The sequence below is a fragment of the Pinus tabuliformis genome, chromosome 6, assembly GCF_031772625.1.
Source record: "Pinus tabuliformis cultivar Carrire ecotype Pingquan chromosome 6, CPIR1, whole genome shotgun sequence".
Classification (NCBI taxonomy): Eukaryota; Viridiplantae; Streptophyta; class Pinopsida; order Pinales; family Pinaceae; genus Pinus; species Pinus tabuliformis.
In genome coordinates this window covers 746,024,384-746,047,963 of record NC_142292.1, presented here as the reverse complement: position 1 = coordinate 746,047,963, position 23,580 = coordinate 746,024,384, and the positions used below count along the sequence as shown (strand labels likewise).

The 23,580-nt window shown below is 36.0% G+C and overlaps 1 protein-coding gene and 1 pseudogene across 1 annotated transcript in view; one reads left to right on the top strand and one right to left on the bottom strand.

The window, feature by feature from the left end:
• Positions 1-4,770: 4,770 nt before the first annotated feature.
• LOC149260890 (disease resistance protein Roq1-like) overlaps positions 4,771-23,580 on the top strand; it is a 37,510-nt gene continuing 18,700 nt past the window's right edge. Inside the window, exons 1-4 of the mRNA XM_089421263.1 lie at positions 4,771-5,535; positions 5,644-6,742; positions 6,878-7,225; positions 7,328-8,449. Coding sequence (XP_089277389.1) covers positions 4,994-5,535; positions 5,644-6,742; positions 6,878-7,225; positions 7,328-7,645 — 2,307 coding nt within the window. The 5' untranslated portion in view covers positions 4,771-4,993 and the 3' untranslated portion in view covers positions 7,646-8,449. The remainder of the gene's footprint in view (positions 5,536-5,643; positions 6,743-6,877; positions 7,226-7,327; positions 8,450-23,580) is intronic.
• The window catches only part of LOC149260889 (MLO protein homolog 1-like), a 44,254-nt pseudogene continuing 35,968 nt past the window's right edge, over positions 15,295-23,580 (bottom strand).

Genomic DNA, 23,580 nt, shown 5'->3' with positions numbered 1-23,580 from the left:
AAATATATGAGTTATTGTGTATGCATTTACCTGTGTGTATAAGATTGAGATGCCTAAGCTAATCTGTGCTTCTTGCTCCAATTCCTTCCTTCCACACATTTTTGGTTTCTTCCAAGATTGTTAAGCAAAGGGGAAATAACGGTTAATAGACCAAGTGCCTGAGGCAGGGGCAAAGTACTTTTTATGGAGGGAGTCTACCTAAATCTAGGAAGTAATATGGGTTGATTTGGCCATTGAAGCCATCGTATAAGTTTATCATGTCTTTGACCACAGGAAGATGGCATTTTCAAGAGTGCAGTATACAATGAATATATTATTATATTTCATATTTAATTCATTATTTTGCTTCGAGTAGCTTTGAAAGGTGACCCAAAGAAAAAATGACCCCCACCACATGAAATCTATTATATCCTTTCATTAGATAGCAAAGCAAAGAAAAGGATAGCATGTGGGTAGTTTACAACAACTTGCGAATCCCATCAAAATGGAAGTTATAATGTCAAAAAGGTTAGGATTCCATTTAAAGTTGGGATTCATCCATTTCATGTAATATTAAGTTTAGTGCCATTTATCCTTTTATGTTGTGCCACATTGTTTATTGATTCTATGACAATGTTCTTTTAGATGTTTTGGTAATTTGTATGATTAATGTTATAGATTAAGTTTTAGGCGAGAATTCTCTTGCCATGTAATGTTAAATTAATATTAAATTTAGTGGCATTTATTCATTTCATATAATATTATGTATGGTTTGATTATATAGTATTTTATATTTTTATATAATTTCTATGATTAATGTTATAGATGTTGAAAGAGGCTACAACTCTTTTATTAGATTTTTGCATTTTTTCTAACAATGTAATTATTAATTTTATTTTTATTGAAAAGAGGATCTTAAGCTCTAAATAAAGCTTTTAGAGTCAATGCACATGAAGTAACCCTCAATCAACTACATAGATACTCTCTAAAGGATATTTAAATTTCAACTTGGACAAGGGAGCCATGACATTCTATTCTACATAAAGAGGCACAAGAATTGATAGTATGTATGATTTTTTAATATAGTGTGTGAACATTTAGAGAATGTAAATGCGTTATTAGAATTTGTGCACATTTTTGTAATGCATGTATCTGTAGACTAATATGGCTTTAGAATAATCTAGATTTATATTAATTGACCAAATTTAAATCAACATATTTTAAATTCAAATTAATAAAATCATCGTCTCTATGAGCCTAGTGCGGTAATCAACCATGGTATGTAACAACACCACAAAAACCCCAAAACAAATAGTGTGTTGTGTCTCTATGATGTGAGGAACAAATTCCTATTAACCCTTAAAACACTTCTATATCAGTTTCAAACTCTTTTTCTTGTCGCTCCTTCCAAAGGGAATATAAAACTATTATATATTGTAAACTTATACTCTATATCGTATAAAATTGTTATAATTCTAACATTATAGATGGGTTTTTAGACCCTCTAATGGGGTCATTGAATCCATCGACCTAAATTTTAACATTGCACGCGGATTTAGAGACGCCCTTAAAGGGGTCTCTAAATTTTAACGTTGGAGATGGATTTAGAGACACTTTTGTGTCTAAATTTTAACACTGTAGATGGACACTTTAGTGAAATGTGACACTTTAGTATCAAAATTGTAGTTTTCCATTTCGAGAGTGACACAATTAAAAGTGACTAATTCGCATACTTGTACTTGTTAGTTGGTCATATTTTTATTCTTGGACTATAGTAGTCGTTTACATTAATCATTTTCAATTTTATCACTTATTATATAGTCATATATTTTAGTCCTTGACTAATTAGTCATTTAAGTTAGCCACCTTTAGTTGGGTCGCTTATGATCTAGTTGTATATTTTATCCTTAGACTAAATTAGTCGTTTTTAGTTGGGTCACTTAAAATTGCTCAAATTTAGTAGTAAACCACTTGAAATAAATTGTGGTGACTAACTTTTTTAGTCGTGCAGTCACTCATCTCTCATTTTATACCAGTGTTCCTTTCCACAATTGCTAGTAATTGGCTGGTTCAAATACCAAATCAGAATTTTAATACATTGAATTCAGGTAAGGTAGGAAGCTCCCTAGATCCCCCTTACAACTTTTCCCTCAAGAATTAATCCATGTTGGGTGGGCTCTTCTTTAGATATAGCAATATATTTAATAAAAAATAATAATTACATCAAATGAAGTTTGTCAAAATACCCACAGTGACCATTCTAGCATAATCTATCTTAATTACATATCACAAAACATGGAGTTTAAAAAGGGGTGTTATAGATGTTCTCACCCTTAACTCCATCTTTTTCAACTATGAGTTTTATTTCCATTTTTATAAGTTCTAGATTTATTATATGTGTACAATATATATCATATCTTATCTTAAGACATGCCTAGTTTCATACGAGGCAAAGTCCTAGTTACTTTTTCCTACAAGGTAAACTCATCTAGTTACTTTCTTGAACTTGTAGACTTATTCAATTACTTTCTTGAACTTCATTTGTTACTATGTGTCTTAAATGCTTTGTATGGCTTAGTTTCCCAATAGGCATGTAAGATTACTTTTTTCCCCAAGCTCTTCAAATAGGGAGGTGTTTAGAATCCATCTATCAACACTCACTAGGTGGTCTGTAGCCTCTTTAGTTTTGTTCTAATTATGCATTTTATGTTTCAAATACAATAGAATAGAAACTCTTCTAATTATGCATTTTATGTTTCAAAATACAATAGAATAGAAACTCTTAAAAGAAACTAATAATTCCTACCTTAATAATAAGATTAAAAAGCTTAATAAGTGTAGTTGGTGTACTCATGTTACCGTGAAGGCATGTAGTTAATCCTCAAGCAATTTTTTGTGAAATTTGCATTGAATAACCTATGTTAAAACTAATATATAGGGTTATCGTATTTTGTATTATGAACTACTTTTCAATCTAGAAAGATATGAAAAGTCTCGATTGAATATGAACATTCATTAAAAATTTAAGAGACTTCTTAAAACATGAATCCAAAAAATAGAAAATTTTAAAGATAAAATTTATATAAAAATCTTAACCAAACTTACTAATCCCTAATATACAAACTCTAAAATATTTAGAAAATCCATAATATACCAACTCTAAAATATTTAAAATTATTTTAATAAAAATATTCAAAATTTTAATAATTTTATCTTTTAAAAAATTACAATTTTAAAAATAAAAATAATTTCAAAATTCTTATTCTAACGGTTGCTCAAATATTATGCTATTTAATTATATATATTTTTTTCCCTCAATAGAATAATAGTAATGCTATTTAATTATAACTTTTTTATGTTTTTCCTAAATCCAATAATAGTTAATAATACAAAATAACATAATTCTAATAAAATATATTAAGTTTCCAACATTCAATCTCGTAATCTAAAAGGGAATGGGGTGTATTCCGAATGCAACACTTTTTAATTCGACTACATGCTTTGAATAGATGCGTGTAAAGCTGTAGTCCATAAGATTCATAGTGGAGAACATGCTTTCGAGGTTAACCATTTTGTCGGGTTAACCTTTCTGGGATGATGCACACGTTCCTTCACACATCGTTCATGACATGTGGAAGCTGCAGGTGAGCCCTCTGAGCTGCACGGAAAATGGAAAAGTAAGCATTACTATTCACTCTAGAACTATAAGAAAAGTCTCAACTAAATATTAATATTCATCTTAAAGATGAATTTAAATGCCATAATTCATGTATTTACAGGTGTATTTATATGAATTATTTTGGGGTGGGTGGTTGAGTTGAATTTTTTGAGGGATTTATTTGTGATTGTAAATTTAGGATAAAGAAAATTTTAGTGATAAAAATTTGTTTTAAAATATAGAAATTTTGACAAAATTTACTGTTTTTAATATGCGAATTTTAAAATACTTAAAATTGTTTTAGTAAAAATATTTAAAATTTTAATAAATTTATATAATCTTTATAAATAAATTTACAATTTTAAAATTAAAATAATTTCAAAATCTCTATTCTAACTATTTCTCAAATATGGTTACTATTCAATTATAACTTTTCAAATTTTTTCTCAAATTAATAATAATTTAATAATACAAAATAACATAACTCTAATGGATTAGGTTTTCAATATTCACCGTGAAAGGGTGTATTTCCCATTAATTTCTTCTAATTATGTGAAAAAGGTGTATTATTTCTTCGGACTCTTCTGTATGCAACCCTTTTTAGTTGGAAAATTTGTAGAGATGTCAATTTGATTGACACATAGGAGTGGTTGTTTATTTGGCAAAGCTCTATTTCTAATTCTTGAAAAGTAAATGCCCGATATAACACGATATAACACCATATAACACGCCATTTTTTTTTCTCTCTCCTATCCCGGGGCGTGTTATATCGAACCTATATCCAGCCTCATTTACTTTTCAATAAGTTTGGAGATAAGGCTTTCCATTTATTTGAATATTTGAATAGATGCGTGGCAAGCTGTAGTCCATAAGATTCATAGTGGAGAATATGGTTTCGAGTTCACCATTTTGTCCGCTTCTACTTTCTGCGCGCACTGTGCTTTCTTGGATGATGAACACGTCTAGGTATATGGATACAGCTCAAGTTGCACTGAATGAGCGCAAAGCATTATGGGTTCCACCACACTCAAAGGCATAAGGACTCCAGTCTGTGTCTATGATTAGCAATGTGGATCCCACACGCAAAGAAGATAAAATTGACGCGGTTCATGGCCTTGCAAATAAAATATTTTCCTTATTCTATTACCCTCTGCCTCTACCAGGAGCTTTTCTGTAATCTCTGCACTCTCCACTTTCTTGCCTTCACAATTTATCCCCACCTCTGCACCTCCTAACGTCGTCTCCTCCCTCTGCATTGACCATCCAGAGCATCGCAGCACTCAATATATAATCGTCGAACAATTGGCAGTGGCATACCCAATCCCCCAAACCCCCTGTGAAATCGAAGAAATTGAAATGGAAAATCAGAGATCTTCGGATGGTGCTTCCTCCTCTTCCACCGCTGCTGTTGATAAATACGATGTGTTTATCAACCATCGTGGGGAAGTGAAGAAGAACTTTGCCGGCCATCTCTACCGTGCTCTTCTTTTACGTGGATTGAGACCCTTTTTAGATCAACAGGATTTGCACGAAGGACTACCTTTTCCTTATCAATTAGAAGCTGTTATTAGAAACGCCTCCGTCCACGTTGCCGTCTTTTCACCAAAATATGCAGAATCCCATTGGTGTTTACATGAACTCCTCCTCATGCGACAGTCTGGGGCTCCAATTATCCCTGTTTTCTACCATGTCAACCCGGCTGATCTTAGGTGGACAGATCAGAACAAAACTAAAGGTTATGGTCTCAGCTTGCACCAGCTCGAATTGAAGACAACGTTCGACTCTCGAACACAAGAACAGAAGCTACGATATGATCCCGCCACTATTCAGAAGTGGAGAGATGCTCTTTCCTTTGTTGCAGACATAAATGGGTTGGATCTCAACGGCAAGTTTAACGGGTAAGACCTCCAAACCCCTCTCTATGTATACACTATATATGATACTTTGACCTATGGTTTTAATTATTTATTTATTTCCTGTTGGTGTTTTTGTGGGTGAATATCCAGTGACGAGGTCCACATGATAGATAAGATCGTTGAACGTGTGGGTAAAATGATTAGAAAACCAGGGTTGTATGTGGCCAAACATCCCACTGGTTTAAATGACAAAGTCACAGATTTTGAAGCTACAGTTTTGAAGCAACAGCAGGCTGGAAAAATCCAGGTTGCGGGCATAGTCGGCCTTGGTGGAATGGGGAAGACAACGTTGGCTTTAGAACTCTTCAATAGAATGAGTTCCAAGTACAATAAGTCCTTTTTTTTATCCGATGTTAGAGAAAAGGCTAATAAAAGCTCATTACATTCGGTGCAAAGGGAGCTTCTGAGGGGCCTGACTCAAAGAGAAGTGGATATAAATAACATTTATGAAGGTATAGGGATGTTTGAAAAGCATCTCAAATCTGCTCATGTCTTGTTAATTTTAGATGACATAGATCATGATGATCAGCTAGAGGCACTTCTACCAGTTAAAGATGTCTTAAGTCCGGATAGCTTTATTTTAATTACATCTCGGTATAAAGATGTGCTGGAAAGGTCAGGAGTGGAACAGTTGTGCATTTATAAGTTAACAGGCCTTCCCAGACAACACTCGCAACAGCTCTTTTGTTCATACGCCTTTTGGCAAACCAATCCACTCCATGGATTTGAAGATCTTGTAGATCAGTTTCTTCAAGTATGCGATGGACTGCCTTTAGCTTTGAAAGTGCTTGGGGCACTTCTCTTTGGAAAACCTGAATCATATTGGGATGCTAAACTTAATGAATCAAAAGTTCAAATGAAAGTTTCACCTGATATAAAGAAGAGATTAAAAATCAGTTACGACGCACTCAGCGAAGAGGAGCAGAAGATCTTTTTAGATATCACCTTTTTCTTCATAGGAGAAAGCAAAACAAGTGCCATAGCAGTTTGGGACGCGTCAGGCTGGAACGGTTTGCTGGGGCTTACAAATTTAGAGGGCAAATGTCTAGTTGAAGTAGATGATAAAAATGTGATACATATGCACGATCAACTGCGAGACTTGGGAAGACAGATTGCAGAGGAAGAAACGCCGCGCCGTCTTTGGCGTCCCACCGGGAACATTGATGATTGGTTGCACAACTACTCCTCTGTAAGTCCTCAATCATTCAAACTTTTTAAATAGTTAACCTTTTTCAATTTCTCCATCGTTTTTCACCTTCAAAATATTTAAATTTAACCATAGCAAGCTGTGTACAGTTTCTTAATTCTCCATCCGAATGAACAGGTTTTAAGCAAAGCACGCGGAATTTGGCTGCTCCCTGAGGGGCATAGCAGCAAACCAGTGGGGACGAGCTCAAAGGTGTTGGCGAAGCTGCGGGTGATTGAGCCTAGCAATAGGCAGGACAAAAAACGTTATCGTTTTCTTGGTTGTGATGTCATGAATTTTCAACTTGTTGAGACTGAAGGACATCTGCTAGATCGTATTTTGCGGGTGCATTCGCCAAATCTCTCATGGCTTTCTTGGCGTCATTGTCCCTACACTTGTCTACCTTCCTGGATTAATACTGAGAATTTAAGGGTTTTGAAAGTGGAGGGCGCTGTATTGAGAACATTATTGCAAGACATATCGCAGGTAAATCTAAACTTTTTGTCTATCGATATTGCATAAAAGGGTCTTCAATTATTTCTCACGGTTTTCCCATCTTTCTTACACTCGAAATGCTTGATCTTGCAGGCACCTTTGCAGTTGCAGGAATTGGATCTGTCTTCGTGCACTCAATTGGAGAGGCTGCCAGATTCCTTCGGTAGCTTGACTAACCTCCACAGCTTGGACCTGTCTGATTGCAAGAAATTGGAGAGGCTGCCAGATTCTTTCGGCAGCTTGTCGAACCTCCACAGCTTGGACTTGAATTCGTGCTCTCAATTAGAGAGTCTGCCATATTCTTTCGGCAGCTTGTCGAACCTCCACAGCTTGGACCTGCGTTGGTCCAAGAAATTGGAGAGGCTGCCAGATCTTTCGGCAGCTTGTCGAACCTCCACAGCTTGGACCTGACTTTGTGCTCTCGATTGGGGAGGCTGCCAGATTCTTTCGGCAGCTTGTCGAACCTCCACAGCTTGGACTTGACTTCGTGCTCTCAAATGGAGAGTCTGCCCTATTCTTTCGGCAGCTTGTCGAACCTCCACAGCTTGGACCTGCGTTGGTGCAAGAAATTGGAGAGGCTGCCAGATTCTTTCAGCAGCTTGTCTAACCTCCACAGCTTGGACCTGACTTCGTGCTCTCAATTGGAGAGTCTGCCATATTCTTTCGGCAGCTTGTCGAACCTCCACAGCTTGAACCTACCTCACGCAAGAAATTGGAGAGGCTGTCAGATTCTTTCGGCAGGTTGTCGAACCTCCACAGCTTGGACCTGTTTGATTGCCTGAAATTGGAGAGTCTGCCAAATTCTTTCGGCAGCTTGTCAGAACCTCCACAGCTTGAACCTGCCTGTGTGCTTGGAGAGACTGCCAGATTATTTCGGCAGGTTGTCGAACTTCCACAGCTTGGACCTGTTTGGTTGCCGGAAATGGGAGAGGCTGCCAGATTCTTTCGGCAGCTTGTCCAACCTCCACAGGTTGAACCCTATGTTACCAGAAACGGTACCGGAGCATTCGTTTCCGAAGAAAAACGCAAAGAAAACGGAACGGTACGGAAAACGCCGTTTTGTATGGTCGTTTTAGTTTACATGAAACCGGTTTTTTCAGAAACCAATGGTTTTGACACGGTTTTCAGGGCAACGTTTGTTCTGGTTCATTTGTAATGCTGGTCTCTTTCCAATTGGACGTTGAGCACGTTGAGCAGAATAAGAAAAAGGCAAAGGTTGGTTTTCTTAAAAACGTTGCTCTGGTTTGTTTTGTTTGTAATGTTGGTTTCATTGTAACGTTGAGTCCAATTTAAAAAAATGAAAGTTGGTTTTGTGGATAGTTTTTAGAGGTCGTATCATGGTCTGCTGTATTTAACATAAAATTTCTTTACCAACATTGTTTATTTAGGGATTTTGTTTATTAAAATTATATTATTAAGATATGTTGCTTTAATGTTTTAATTTTTTCTCTTAATTTTTGTGTTGGTTTCTTATATAATTTTATGGTATTTAATATTTAAAAATTGTCTCTTTATACAAAACTATAAATTTAAATGCACATGGTTACATTATATATTATTTTTATTATTATGAACATTAATTACTATTATAATTATAAAGATTAATTACTATTATAATGGATTAACGATAAAGTTTTGAAAGTTTGATGGTATTTTTTTATAGATTTTGTCTAGTTGTAGCATTTCTGGTTTTCAACCCTTCCGCTTTTTCTATGCAAAATGTCAGTGGAGGGAGCAACACTTCTTCCTATAGCAAAATAGTTGAAGGTAACAGTAGTTCTAAACAACCCTCTTCTTTTGGCTCAATTCCCTAATCCTAATGGAGCTCAATTCAATCTTCACTATCCTATTACCCAACTAGAGAAACTACATCCTACTAGTTGCTTACCGAATACTACAATATAGCCCAAATTTGAGGTCTGCTCAAATAATATGGTAGAATATACACATGATATGCCAGATCATGTACTCATCAGGAAATTTCTAGGAATATGGCCTTAAAAAAAATCCCACTCTCACTAGGTCCAAATCAAATGGAAATAGGTCCAAATCAAGTGGAAATGGAAAGGTCAAATCAAGCTTGAATTCAATGCCAAAGGTTTCTTCACTATTAAAGGATCAAACATGGGTATTTGCCCACTCTCACTAGGTCCAAATCAAGTGGAAATGGAAAGGTCAAATCAAGCTTGAATTCAATGCCAAAGGTTTCTTGACTATTAAAGGATCAAACATGGGTATTTGCGAATGACCTATGTAAGCAACACAAGATTTGTTTCTCACTATGAATATTCGATAATGGTCTATGTGAGCACATTATTGGAGAATGCGGATGATGTATGCTTTGTTTTATGTTTTTCACATTTTTCTTGTTTTTTCTCTCTCCTCGTTTCTTGAATGCGAAACCTCCAAACTTCGTTGTTGTTTCTCCTTTCGTTTTCCGTTTCTGGTTTCTAGTAACATAGGTTGAACCTGCGTTGGTGCGAGAAATTGGAGAGGCTCCCAGATTCTTTCGGCAGCTTGTCGAACCTCCACAGCTTGGACCTGGGTTGGTGCCTGAAATTGGAGAGGCGGCCAGATTCTTTCGGCAGCTTGTCGAACCTCCGCAGCTTGGACGTGTCTTCGTGCTCTCAATTCGAGAGGCTACCAGATTCTTTCGGGAGTTTAAGTAGCCTTAAATATTTTGATGCCGGGTCCTGTTCTAATTTAAGAATCTCAAGCAAAACATTTGGAAATATAAGAACACTCGAGCATATAGATCTTTTCGGCTGTAAAAAAGTTGAAGTATGGCCCTCGCAACTGGGGCATCAAAGGTCCCTGAAAGTACTGAAGTTGCTGGGCACAAATTTGAAGAAAGAATTGCCAAGTTCTTTTGAACTCCCCAGTGATTTAGAAGTTTTGTGGATAGGAAACCCTTTGCTGGAGACGATGATGCCTTCGCTGGGTCACTTACGGAAGTTGAAGGAATTGCATCTCGGGCGTATTAATCTGAGAAGTATAGAAGGCCTTTTTGATCTTCCCATGCTCGAAGTGTTGCACAGTGAAGAGTGTAACGAACTTGAGAAGCAGCGGAGTGTTGAAACAATGGTGTCCTTGGAGGAGTTGTTTGCAATCGATTGTGCGAAGTTGAAGAGCATACGGGATTTGGCGCATCTAACAAAACTTAGATGTCTAATTGTTGAAGGGTGCCCTCAGTTGGGCGAGTTGGAAGGAGTTGAATGTTGTCAAACATTAAGTGCTCTTTATGTCAAGGGGTGTCCCAAATTGCGGTGGGAGGAGAGAGTAGTAGAGACGTTGCGCCAGCAATGCGGCTCTGGATTTAGGTTGGAGGAACCAAAATGAAATGGGCATATGATCCAAGAATATTGCTGCATAAGAGAGCCAATTAGTGAGGTAACATAAGTATAAATGCTTTCATATACTAAAATCCACAGGTCTAACAAATCTTGTTTAGCCATTTAAGATATAGAAGCTATCTTGTTTAGCCATTTAAGATATAGAAGCTTCCAAACCTTTGTATATGAGCTATTGTCAAAGGACTGCCCTTGTCCTCAGAAGCATTACCACTAGTATCAAGCATTACCACTGAATTTCGAATTTTTTCAGGTTCGCCAAATTCCAAACTTGAAGGTTTCATCGAACCCTTTGACTTAGCTCCCCACAACGTCGTGCAAGTTGCATGATTCAGTTTCACTCAATCGTTGAATTTCTGTGTTTTTCACCCACAATGCATGATCTACAAATCTCCCAATTCTTAGAGAACGAGAGAACAAAATTACCTTCAAATCAGAATTTTACCAAAAAATCAAATTCCCAAAGCATACATGTGTTTTTATTTTGTATAACAGAATCCTATAAATTCTACATTTTTCGTAGTTAGCACAGTATGTTGTATACATGATTTGGGCAACTATATTCATGTCAAAGTTGACAGCTAGTCCACATTTTAAAGATTCAGAAGAAAAAAAATGCAAAATATACTGCATCACAGTCTAACCCAGATCGAGATGAACATAAGCTTTATCAAAATATCATATACAATTAAGTCGCCCATTTACAATTATAAATCTATACAGCACATGGCCACCTTGAGCAAATGAATCATTCACCTAGGTCAAAAATAGGAAATTGCATTTTGTCATTTGCCAAGCAAAACGAAGACTGCCTGGCCCCCTTGACCAAATAAACCGTCCAACTAGATCATAAGATGAGGAATTTGCATCCCTGTCATTTTAAGTAAAACACAAAACTGCATGTCTATGCGGGTCAAATGAGCTTCATTCCTAAAATACTATTAGTAGACTTAGTAAAACATTAAAATGGTCCCAAAATCCTACCATCAGCCAAGAAAATGCAGCAACCACAATGAAATGCTTTAGGGTTAAAACGACCAAAAAGACATGAAGGCACTGGATACTCTTCAAATAAAACAGAAACAATTGAAAAACACAAAAATGACACAAAGAGAGACAAAGAAAAGTAGGGGAACCTAAGAGGAAAAGAAAAATAAGAGAAGGAGAAATTGAGTATAACTGATGAAAAGTGAAATAACTGATGATAAAATTTCAGCAGATTTCAACAGTGAAAATTAGCAGAATTTAGAAGCACCAATTAGAAAATGTGAAGCACCACAGAAATTAAGTGACCAGCAAAACATCAAATTTCGAAGTTCACATGTTCTGTTTCAAATCCTCTATATAAGTTTTGCCTGTGAATTGACATTCCCAATCTGGTTAGGGCATTTCAAGAAAGTCCAGAGGGTGGATAGATGAGCAATTCAAAGCAAAACCAAAGACCATTTGACCTTGCAGATGAGAGAAATTTTAAACCTGTAAAATGGATGGTTAAAGCCTAAGTGACCACAACAATAACAAAAAAAAAAAATCAAACGCAAATAAGATTCCATGTAAATGTAAGCACTGCAAATATTAAATTAAGAGGAGACAGAAAAGAGTGAAGTTAAACGAGAATGCTAACAGAGAAGGCTATAAAAAGGGTAAATGGGGAGGCTAACAACAAATCAAAATGTAGCGAAGAAAGACACCAGAAACGAGAAAGCTAGACAAAACATAAAATCAAAACTAATTAATGATTTTACCAAAATGGCATTAATCCTCAACCAAAATTTAATGCAATTTGTAGCCCCACTAGCCTATTTTTTATCATATCCCGTATCTAACATTGTCTGATTGTGTTGTGCTGCAACAGGGACAACATCTTTGCCTTAGAATCCCAAGCCTGAATTATAAATAAAGTAATCAGTTGTGTTTCTTTGTATCATGCAACAAAAATCAAACCAAATTAGGATTTAAGAGATCGAGGAACTTACCTCTGAAGTGCTTCCATCCAATGTCGAGGCAAACCTGAGATAAACAAACAATTTATAATCATTTTTTCAATATTAAACAAGAAATGCCCTCAGGTATGCATCCATATAAAATAAAGTTTCAATTAAAGCTTAATTTATGAAATGCACAAAGGCAAGAAATAGATGCGATCTTCATCATAACATACAAAGCAAACAAATAATACTTTTCAGACACAATCATTGAAATAGGAGTTTACCTTGCAGCCCTTGCCTTTTTCTTGTCATCTTCCAAGGAAGCAGATTTCACATCCACTCCAAATCTAGCCAAACGAGCTTTCTTTGCATCATCAGCAAATGAGCGCAAAGTAAGTCCAAACATGTTTAATAATTTGGGCATTGTCAGATTCCAATTATTCTGAAGTAAAACAAATGTGTATCATAATTTTGGATAAAAATATTAAGAAAATTAAACTGACAATAAATTAGACACACACGAGATAAGGAAAACAGAAGATAAGGAAATTAGCATCATAATCTCAGGAATCTGAAGATAGAGAATAAATTCCTGAATTTTCAAAGAACAGACCTCTCAGCCCTCGCTTTCCTCTTTTCTTCTTCTGATATTTTTGTTTCTCCTAGACCAGGAGAGGTAGGCTTTGGAGTACCATTTACTGACTCACCAAATCTGTCAATAAAACATACCCAAAGGTAATTTCTGTCAATTAAGAGATGAAACATATTGACTTATAAGATTGGGGACCATGTGCACTGACCATTCAATACAAAAATTACTTCCATAGCAATTAATCACTTTAAAGACTAGAGCAAAGTCCAGTAGCACCAGAACTGACACGGTCCATCAAACTTAAAAAACACATATTATGGCCAAACAGAGTTTAAAATAAAATACAGCATATATTTAACAGAGATACTGAACAATTAAGTTAAACAAACATTAACCTTAAAAATGTTAGAATCCCTAGAACCTAAATCATACAACGAGATTTTTCCACAATTCCAAAGGGTGGCATTCCAGGTCTGCAGCAGCAATTAGTGCCAGAACAAAAAGTCATCATATATAGGGTCATTTTATATACAGGTATTATCCACTGCACTCCATGCCTTCGAGGACAAACCCTTCCTGCTAGCTGCAGTACCAGTACAAGTCTCGAGAATCATCTGTCACGCATGACATGTTTCCCTCCGACAGCAGAAACAATGTAAACAGGGTTTTTATGGTATGCAAAATGATACAGGAGCCTCACTGGTTCATGGGCAATCCTCACAAACAAAAACAAAATTTGTTTCCAGTTAATATTTTGATAGATTCTTCACTGATCTTAACTGAGCTCAGAATTTTTATGTTGTGATCAGGATTTAGTTATATAGATCATACCCTGTATAAAATTCTGGTTTTGTGCAACACTCCCAGGGTTTGCATCACGTTTTGAATTGGATTACATTCTGCCAACAATTGTGATTTGTAACATTTACTGTTGGGTTGACGATCCACATGCGTCCTCATAGTTGGGAGGTAGTGTGTGGCACTTGCAGAGGCAAGATTGACTCTGATAACCATTACCATGGAGGAAGATAAATGGTCCAGGATTCATGTCGGGACCTCTCAAGGGAATATCAACTCCAACACTTTGTATTCCTGATAGTCATTAGACTCTGATAACCATTACCTTGGAAAAAGAGAAACAGTCAAGGATTCATGTTGGTACCTCACAAAGGAATATCAACTCCAACACTTTGCATTCCTGATAAGTCATTGAAGTGGAGGTTGGATTCACAATCACTGCATGGTACCTTCGTAACCACTGCCTAAGTTAATTTGGGCTGCCAGGATTTGTAATACATTTTTATTTGGGAATTGAAATAGGTCAACATTGAATCAAGGTCTGAATCACTGATTCACATTTGCTGGAGAATGATAATATAGAGTCAAACTGCCAACCACCACTGGAATCTCATAAATAGCATCGAAGGTTTTTGTCAGAAGGTATAATAGAAGTCAAACTGCCAACCAACACTGGAAGCTCATGTATAGCATCAAAGGTGGCTTATTTAACTGTTGAATTCCTTCTTAACATTCCAAATTTTTCTACAGTTTCAATAGTTCCTAAAGTATAATTTGCCATAAATTAGAAAGGAAACATGTCTTATTGGCTCTTGGCCCTCAAGACAAATGAAGCAAGGCATATGTTGTGTAGTGGCATTATGGGATCGTCTGTGTTGTTCAAGTTTCTGCTGTGTAAATAATTGGCTTGCTTCCAGAAGTTTTGTGCACTGACTTTTGCAGCCTGTAGATGCACCATAAAACAAGTTACAACACATATAAAGTAGAAGAGTGTTTTGCCTTTACACAACTGTTGTGTAAACATGTCACCAGCCCAAAAACTATGCCAAGCCCCAGACAACCATACAAGTTGAAAAATAAGTTATAACGTCAAAAAAACCCAACTTGAAAAGAAATCGGGATTTTTTATAACACAGTAAAGCTCAAGGAAAAGAAAGCTACCAGATGTGTCAGGAATGATGTGGAGAGAAGAATTGGACCTCTCTTATGCAAAATCACTCCAAAATGCTATCCACCTTGGAGATTTTGGAGGCACATGGGAGGGCACAACTTCTAAACTAGTAAGATAAAACGTAAAAGAAATTCGCGATATTTTAGAAAAATTAATCCTAAACCAAAAATGAGAGAGAAATTATCTTGCAGAAGATGAGCAAAGAAAAGAAAGCTGAAAAATAGGCCGAGGCTGACAGAAACTAATCATAAAGACTAGATGCAGTATATGCACATTTGTTTGCAGGCTATGCGCGGGTTAAAGAACGACAGTAAAACGGCAGAGTCGGTCTAAGAATCGCTTAGAAAACCCTAAAAGCCTTGAAAACCTAGAAGTTAAAACCATTTAAACACAGTTTTTGACATAATCGATAGCCATTAATGAGTAAGACGCAGATTTTTAGGTTGTCGTATTAAAAAGCAGAAGAGCGCATTTATACAACAAGTGCTCACCGAGTGACCGCCTGTCAAACTCAAATCATGGTGCCATGAGCATTATAAGCATATAATCTGTCTAAAATTTCCAACGAATGAATAGAACAATGATAATTTAATCCTAATCAGTGATGGCCAAAAGCCAGGGAAGAAGAACAGCAACAACAACTGGCAAACGAAGAAGTTAAGTCAAATTTAGATATAAATTGGTTTTGAACTAGGCTTTTGTATGATGTGGATGGAACATTTATATTCTGGGAAAGGGAAATTTGTCATCATTTGTGTGTGCATCTTTTGAACTGGGATATTCTGTAGTCTCTATATCCTCAGGGGCCTCGATAACCAAAATAGGTTGATTATGTTGGGGAGGATAAGAAGAAGATGCATCAATTTCCGAATCTGATGCGCTGGATTCTGAGTGGTCATATCTCTCAGAGGCATCTGCAGTTTCCATGTCTCCTGCTATTTTGTATCTTTGGAGCAAATGCAATGGAGAAGATCCATGGATTGGAGTTGTTTCTCTGCTTTGAAATCTCGAAAACACAGTTGGTCTGCTTGTGAAACCAGGGGAAGAATGCTTTGACTTTCTATCTCGTTTTGTTTTTTTCTTATCTATTCAAAGCATTGGCTGTCTATTCTTCAAATATTGCCTTCTTCATGTGAGATCCCATCTGCATAAAAATATCCCATCATATTTTAAGAGCACATTCCTTTATACATGATATTTAACCAGAACAGAGTGTTTTTGAACAATCGAAAAGTTCACTAAAACATTTGTACATACTGGAAAAACAAAATTTGCCCCAAAAATGGATGTTCTCTATCTATCAACAAACAGGGTAAAATGGATGTTCTCTATCAATCAACAAACAGAGTTATATCAAGAAATAAAATTAAAATAATTTAAAGAAAAATCATCATTTATATTTCTCTGCTTTTCTGGAAGGCTCCAGACTACAAAAGAATTTAATTTAACAAACAAAAGGAAGCATATTTTAGAGTGGTCATATGTTTCATTCGAAAATCCTCTGAGGCTTTACCTGAAGCTCTCAATAGAGAGATAACTGTTGTACAAAAGAAAAATTTAAACTCCACTGTTTTCTATCTCCTGATAAATTTGTCTACTATGAGTTTAACTATTTTTTAATGAGGTGATTTTTTAACCGTTTCACCGAAATCTGATGACACGATTTTTGGTGAGATCACAATGTTTCATTGTTTAAATTGTATTTATGAGTACGAAAATGGATTCAATGTCCTAAAAAATCCCTTAAACATTTGGATTGTGCAAATTCAACAACTTAAAGCTAAAATTTCCCCTATTTCTAATCAGAAACTATGGTTTTAACAATTTCTACTCAGATTTTGGGCAAAATCAACCAAAAAAATCAAAAGTGGTCTCATTAAACAATTGTGTTAATGCATTATCAAGTGACACCTTATCTCTAATTTTATCAGTACAAGTAAGATATTTAATATCACAATGTAGGGTTTGATTAATCTATTTCTGTACAAAATAAACCAGGTGAATACACTAAGTGAATACTTGGACGATGTAGCTCTCCTTTTTTGTAATTATATAAGCCAACATTTTCTCAAGTTCAATCGATCTTGTCAAACACCTAAACTGATTGTATTTTCAATGAAGATGGAGTAGATTGACCTGTGTCACAAGGGCATAAAGTGGAAGTGTGATGTAACTGCATAGAAACTGCACACCAACCCTAGACACAAACACAAGCAACCCAAGGTAATCCTTATCAGATGCGTAATGAGGTCACTCTTAATATTCTTCTTACACATATTAAAGTTGCAAAACAATCAACTAGTGCTAAGTCAAAGAAGAGATAATGATATTAAATAAATAAAAAACAAACAGTTAAAATGATGAAGTTTGCTTGGAAGTTAGAATTTCCTTTACATGTACCCAAAAAAATATAAATTAGCACACTAGTCTATATGTTGCATACTTACCCTGTGATAATTCTTACTATGATGAAAGTAAACCTTTCATGAAAACAAGATCTCAGGGCAAATTCGTACTGCAAGAATGAAGTCAAATTTAAATAAGGTGCACAGAGGGATCATAATTGAAACTTTTTAGCTGTGTAAACTAAAATTCATTTAAAACACCTAGCACTGCAATATGCTACCATTGTTATAATAGTAAATCCAATGATTCTACATGCAAAAGTTCATTCTTTACTAAATGAACATAGTGCTTACCCATATCCACAAGAAGAAAGCAAGCTGGAAAGCATTCTGCAAAACATAACGTAAGTTTGCTAACCATCAAAGCATTGTCATTTCCATGAATATTCAGTAAACAAGATTCAAAAATAGAATTTGTCAATGAGGCATTGGTGTGAAAAGCATTTTGATACCTGGAACAGAGTGAAATGGATCAAGAAAAGAACAAGTTTAGGACGACTGAACCAAAAAAGTTCATCTGTTGGCTGCACTATGGGAGTTCCTTGAACTACAGCATGCCTCTCTTGAATTTCTAAGGCCATCTTTATTATTAAAACTTGTAGCTTTGTGCCGACCAACAAAACCGTCTGCGCATTTTCAAGATCGAATGGCAATAAGCCCGAAGAATTCAATCAAGAAACTTTTCAGGTCATTAACTCACATCATCAATAAGACAATCCTATTAGTCTAAGACTTTTGTTTACTTACAGCTACGGGAACAAAAGAGAGCCAAAAGTACGCATACCATCCTGCTCAGAGAAAAACATCCAATCCAAAAGAAAATATTAATTGAACAAAAGCGAAAACTGCTTTATGAATATGCAAAATTATGTCTTTGGCGGGAGAGATAAGTCTTGAAGACTTACCATACACATTAAGAAGCAAAAAAATTACAGCAAAAGCCCACAAGGAAGGACTGCAGATAATGCATCAAAAGACCTCTGTTTAGGTAAAATTCAAGGGGATTTTCAAAACATTCCAAGAAGTTGACATAGCAAGGACCAAGAAGGAAACCTAATGTTATTTCTGAAGACCAAAGCTTTTGTGAACAAGGAAATCTTTACTAACCTGATTCCAACCACCCTCTTGAAGTCATCATCCAATGACCTCTTGATATATTTATGAAAATCAAACTTGCTATTTGGGGTCAAGTGAGCCTGTACAGTTCCAATAAATAAATAAAATTATAGTACTAATCAGATTCCTTACACAAATGATATGGGTGCTGATATAACAAAGATGAAATGGAAAAGATGATTTAAATTTATCAAGACTTACAACAATGAAGCCATGGTGCAAGGTCAGGTAATCAACTTTTGTTACTGACCAAAAGAATTTTCGAAAGAAGCATACCTGCAAATCCAAGGAAAATTAATGTTAAACCAGAACTGGATATTTCTCAGTTAACATGCAAAGGTCAAACTCAGATATATCCATAGATCATTTGCAAGTATGAAATACTTACCATCCATTTAAGAATCGGTATTCGGCTCGATAAAGGCATATGACGCTTTACAAATGAGGTTTCTTGGGTTAATCTGAATCTTGCAGGATCTGCTTGGACCAATAAAGCAAGCAATTGCCTCAATATACAGTTTTCTTAACACGCTCAAAAAGTTACCCAACCCAAAAGATTCATTCTGTGTCCTTTCAATCTTCTATATTTAAAAACATTACTCAATCGGCTTATAACATATTTTTTTAACTAAAACAAGATTTTTTTGGAGAATCGGTAACTTGAAAGATCAGTTATCACTATTAAACCAATTACAACTATTTCATAAATACTATAAACAGGCCAATTACAACTTACAACATGTCTCTAGAGACTTGAACCCACATAGTTGGGAAACAAACTGTTTACCAAACTACTTGAACTAAGATCCATTGACCAATCAGCCTATAACTAACACAGTATATCCCAATTAGAATTGGGAGGTTGCCAACCAGTTATTACTTTTCAACTTAAAGAGTCTCCAGAGAATGGAGTAAATAAGATTCCATAGCAACCCAATTAAGGTATAAGAAATACAAAAACATGAACTCACCATTTGAAAACTCATAATCCAGAGTTTGTGATTCCCTTTCCCACTCTTTCCAGCGCCTCATCTAGGCATCAAGAGGACTTGTAGATCTCAGTATTAATAGAGGATATAAAAGCATGCAGAGGTCAAAACATAAAACCCAAGGCAGAATTTAACTGAACATTATTGGACAAAATAATTGATTTCCCCTTCCACCTACCTTTTCTCTTGCCAGTGCCACAGTTAAGATACTATATAACACATGGAGAACTGCCAACATAAAGATGAAGATGTGGAGTTGATGCATGCCGCTTTGGGAAACCAGAGGATACTTACCCTAAATACAAAGCAGCAGAGTTACCAAGTAAAATCCAACATAAAATAAATATTTGAAATTTGTATGGGAAGCTAATTTGAAGATGGTCTAAATCAACTCGATCTCGGCAGGAAAATCAATCAAAGAATCATAGGACCTGGATAAAGAAACCATGCGCATTAAGACTAAGAGAAGGGTTTGGCTTTTACATGTGCGGAGCTACAATGTTGGCTACCCTTAGAAGCAGCTAAGACGCGTCTCCATGGGACGTCATGTTCAGTATACATTGATTCCCATAGAATTCTTTGCATGCGCTCCTTTTCTTGGCCATTATCCCCTTCCACCTTTATATCACTAGAATCAATTTCCTTCTTACATGGAAGCATAATATAAGCTATTTTGTTGGGTATACAAATCATGGAAATGGGCTTCTGTCCAACTATCAGTAGAAGCGATATGAAACCCAGAAGCATCAACTCTGCAACCCAAAAAGACGATTTTCAAAAATATTTGCTCAGAGGACATATTTAGAAATTCTAGCCAGCAGGTGCTAAAAGAAATCAGTGTAGTTGCCTGAAATTAAAGGCTGAAGTTCGATTTAGAAAATCCAAAACAAGCTATTAATGCAATCTAAGCAGATCAGTTAAATACATAAAACAGATATTGTCAAGTTCAACCCATGTAACCATTTTAGAAGGAGGTTCTATCTAAAACAGCATAAATTTGTGGTTCAAATTAGTTTCAGAGTATTAGGGGGATAGACTACAAGAAGCAACATGGTGGATATGAGTGGTTTCGAGTATCCATTACCTGCTTTCAATTTTTCAAGCGCTTCATATAGAGCCTTTTTATTTGTTCTCGAGAGCCATTGTAAATATAATGACAGAAAAGGGCTTTATTAGTACAGATGCAAGCAAAATTCAAAACTTGTAATCCTGCAAATTTGTTTATCATGTCTTCCTCTATCAGCATCCTTTTCCTGTAAAAACCAAAGTAATAATTCTACTTCTAACCACTGGTGACATATGGAATATGAGCCATTCATATTGTGTTTTAAAAGTGTGTTTTGTTGGTGATTTCAGAAGCCAAAATTTATCAAATTTCTACCAGTCAAAACAAACTAAATGCAGAACTGAACCGAAGTAAGATAAATTCAACTAAACCAAAAAGTGCATAGTTGAAATCTAAGAAAAACCTTACATTGCTAGCATAATGGATACCACGTTCAAGAAGTAAAGAGATGGCCACAAATTCCAAACAAACAACTGCTATTGCCCAAGTAGGAGTTTTCTCTAGAGAACGATCATTGCCACTGTCAGCTCCTGCCATATTCTTCTCATAGGACTGGTAATTGCTTCTAAATTCACCACAACCTTAAAAAGGAAATTTCAGGAGTTTAAAACAATTCCCAATCAGGGTTGATACTCTCAACCACAATATCATCTTTTCAATTCCCAAATCTTGAATTCGAGCATGGGAACCCTCTCTCTGAATATAGAGGTGGTGAGGCTATTCTTTTAATATTGTTGGTGTATGAAAGAAGACTACCTACTGTAGCTTTGAATTTTGTAAATAAAGAACTCAAGAATTGGTCTCCTGTGGAGTCATTCAAGTCAATGCAATGGCATGGGAAGGCCAAGTCACTCAATTTGTCAGTATAAACGTGAACCCAAGTCCATCAATGGCGTGGGAAGGCCAATTGTTGTCCACTCTTTCCCTACACTTGTGAATTGGCCAATTCCCCCACTTGAATTCCCCTTTTCAACTTTTCTGGCGTTGGACAGTTCAGAACTCTCTTCTGGCAAGATTTGGGCATCAACGATCCACTTAATGGCCTCACAATTAAACTTCAGAGCATAATTTCTTACGGTCTACCCCAACATTGTCCTAATAACAATTTCTGCAACCTATAATTCGAAGCTACAAAGCTAGTGAGGTTGTTTTGTTTTTCAACTTAAGAAATGGAGCTTGAAGTAAAGAATCATAGGACCTGGATAAAGAAACCATGCACATTAAGACTAAGAGAAGGGTTTGGCCTTTACATGTGCGAAACTACAATGTTGGCTACCCTCAGAAGCAGCTAAGACACATCTCCATGGGACCTCCTATTCAGTAGACATTGATTCCCATAGAATTTTTTGCATGCGCTCCTTTTCTTGGTCATTATCCCCTTCCACCTTTATATCGCTAGAATCAATTTCCTTCTTACATGGAAGCATAATATAAGCTATTTTTTTGGGTATACAAATCATGGAAATGGGCTTCTGTCCAACTGTCAGTAGAAGCGATATGAAACCCAGAAGCATCAACTTTGCAACCCAAAAAGAAGATTTTCAAAAATATTTGCTCAAAGGACATATTCAGAAATTCTAGCCAGCAGGTGCTAAAAGAAATCAGTGTAGTTGCCTAAAATTAAAGGCCGAAATTCAATTTAGAAAATCCAAAACAAGCTACCAATGCAATCTAAGCAGATCAATTAAATACATAAAATTGATATTGTCAAGTTCAACCCATGTAACCATTTTAGAAGGAGGTTCTATTTAAAACAGCATAAATGTGTTGTTCAAATTAGTTTCAGAGTATTTGGGGGATAGACTACAAGAAGCAACATGGTGGATATGAGTGGTTTCGAGTATCCATTACCTGTTTTCAATTTTTCAAGCACTTCATGTAGAGCCTTTTTATTTGTTCTGGAGAGTCACTGTAAATATAATGACAGAAAAGCGCTTTATTAGTACAGATGCAAGCAGAATTCAAAACTTGTAATCCTGCAGATTTGTTTGTCATGTCTTCCTCTATCAGCATCCTTTTCCTGTAATAACCAAAGCAATAATTCTACTTCTAATCACTGATGACATATGGAATATGAGCCATTTATATTGGGTTTTAAAAGTGTGTTTTGTTGGTGATTTCAAAAGCCAAAATTTATCACATTTCTACCAGTCAAGACAAACTGAATGCAGAACTGAACCGAAGTAAGATCAATTCAACTAAACCAAAAAGTGCACAGTTGCAATCTAAGCAAAACCTTACCTTGCTAGCATAATGAATACCATGTTCAAGAAGTAAAGAGATAGCTACAAATGCCAAACAAACAACTGCTACTGCCCAAGTAGGAGTTTTCTCTAGAGAAAGATCATTGCCACTGTTAGCTCCTGCCATATTCTTCTCAGAGGACTGGTAATTGCTTCTAAATTCACCACAACCTTAAAAAGGAAATTTCAGCAGTTTAAAACAATTCCCAATCAGGGTTGATACTCTCAACCACAATATCATCTTTTCAATTCCCAAATCCTGAATTCGAACACGGGAACCCTCTCTCTGAATACAGACGTGGTGAGGCTATCCTTTTAATATTGTTGGTGTATGAAAGAAGACTACCTACTGTAGCTTTGAATTTTGTAAATAAAGAACTCAAGAATTGGACTCCTGTGGAGTCATTCAAGTCAATGCAATGGCATGGGAAGGCCAAGTCACTCAATTAGTATAAACGTGAACTCAAATCCATCAATCCATACCCAAGTCCATCAATGGCATGGGAAGGCCAATTGTTGTCCACTCTTTCCCTACATCTGTCCAATTCCCCCACTTGAATTCCCTTTTTCAACTTTTCTGGTGTTGGACAGTTCAGAACTCTCTTGTGGCAAGATTTGGGCATCAACGTTCCACTCAACGACCTCACAATTAAACTTTAGAGCATAATTTCTTGTTGTCTACCCCAAC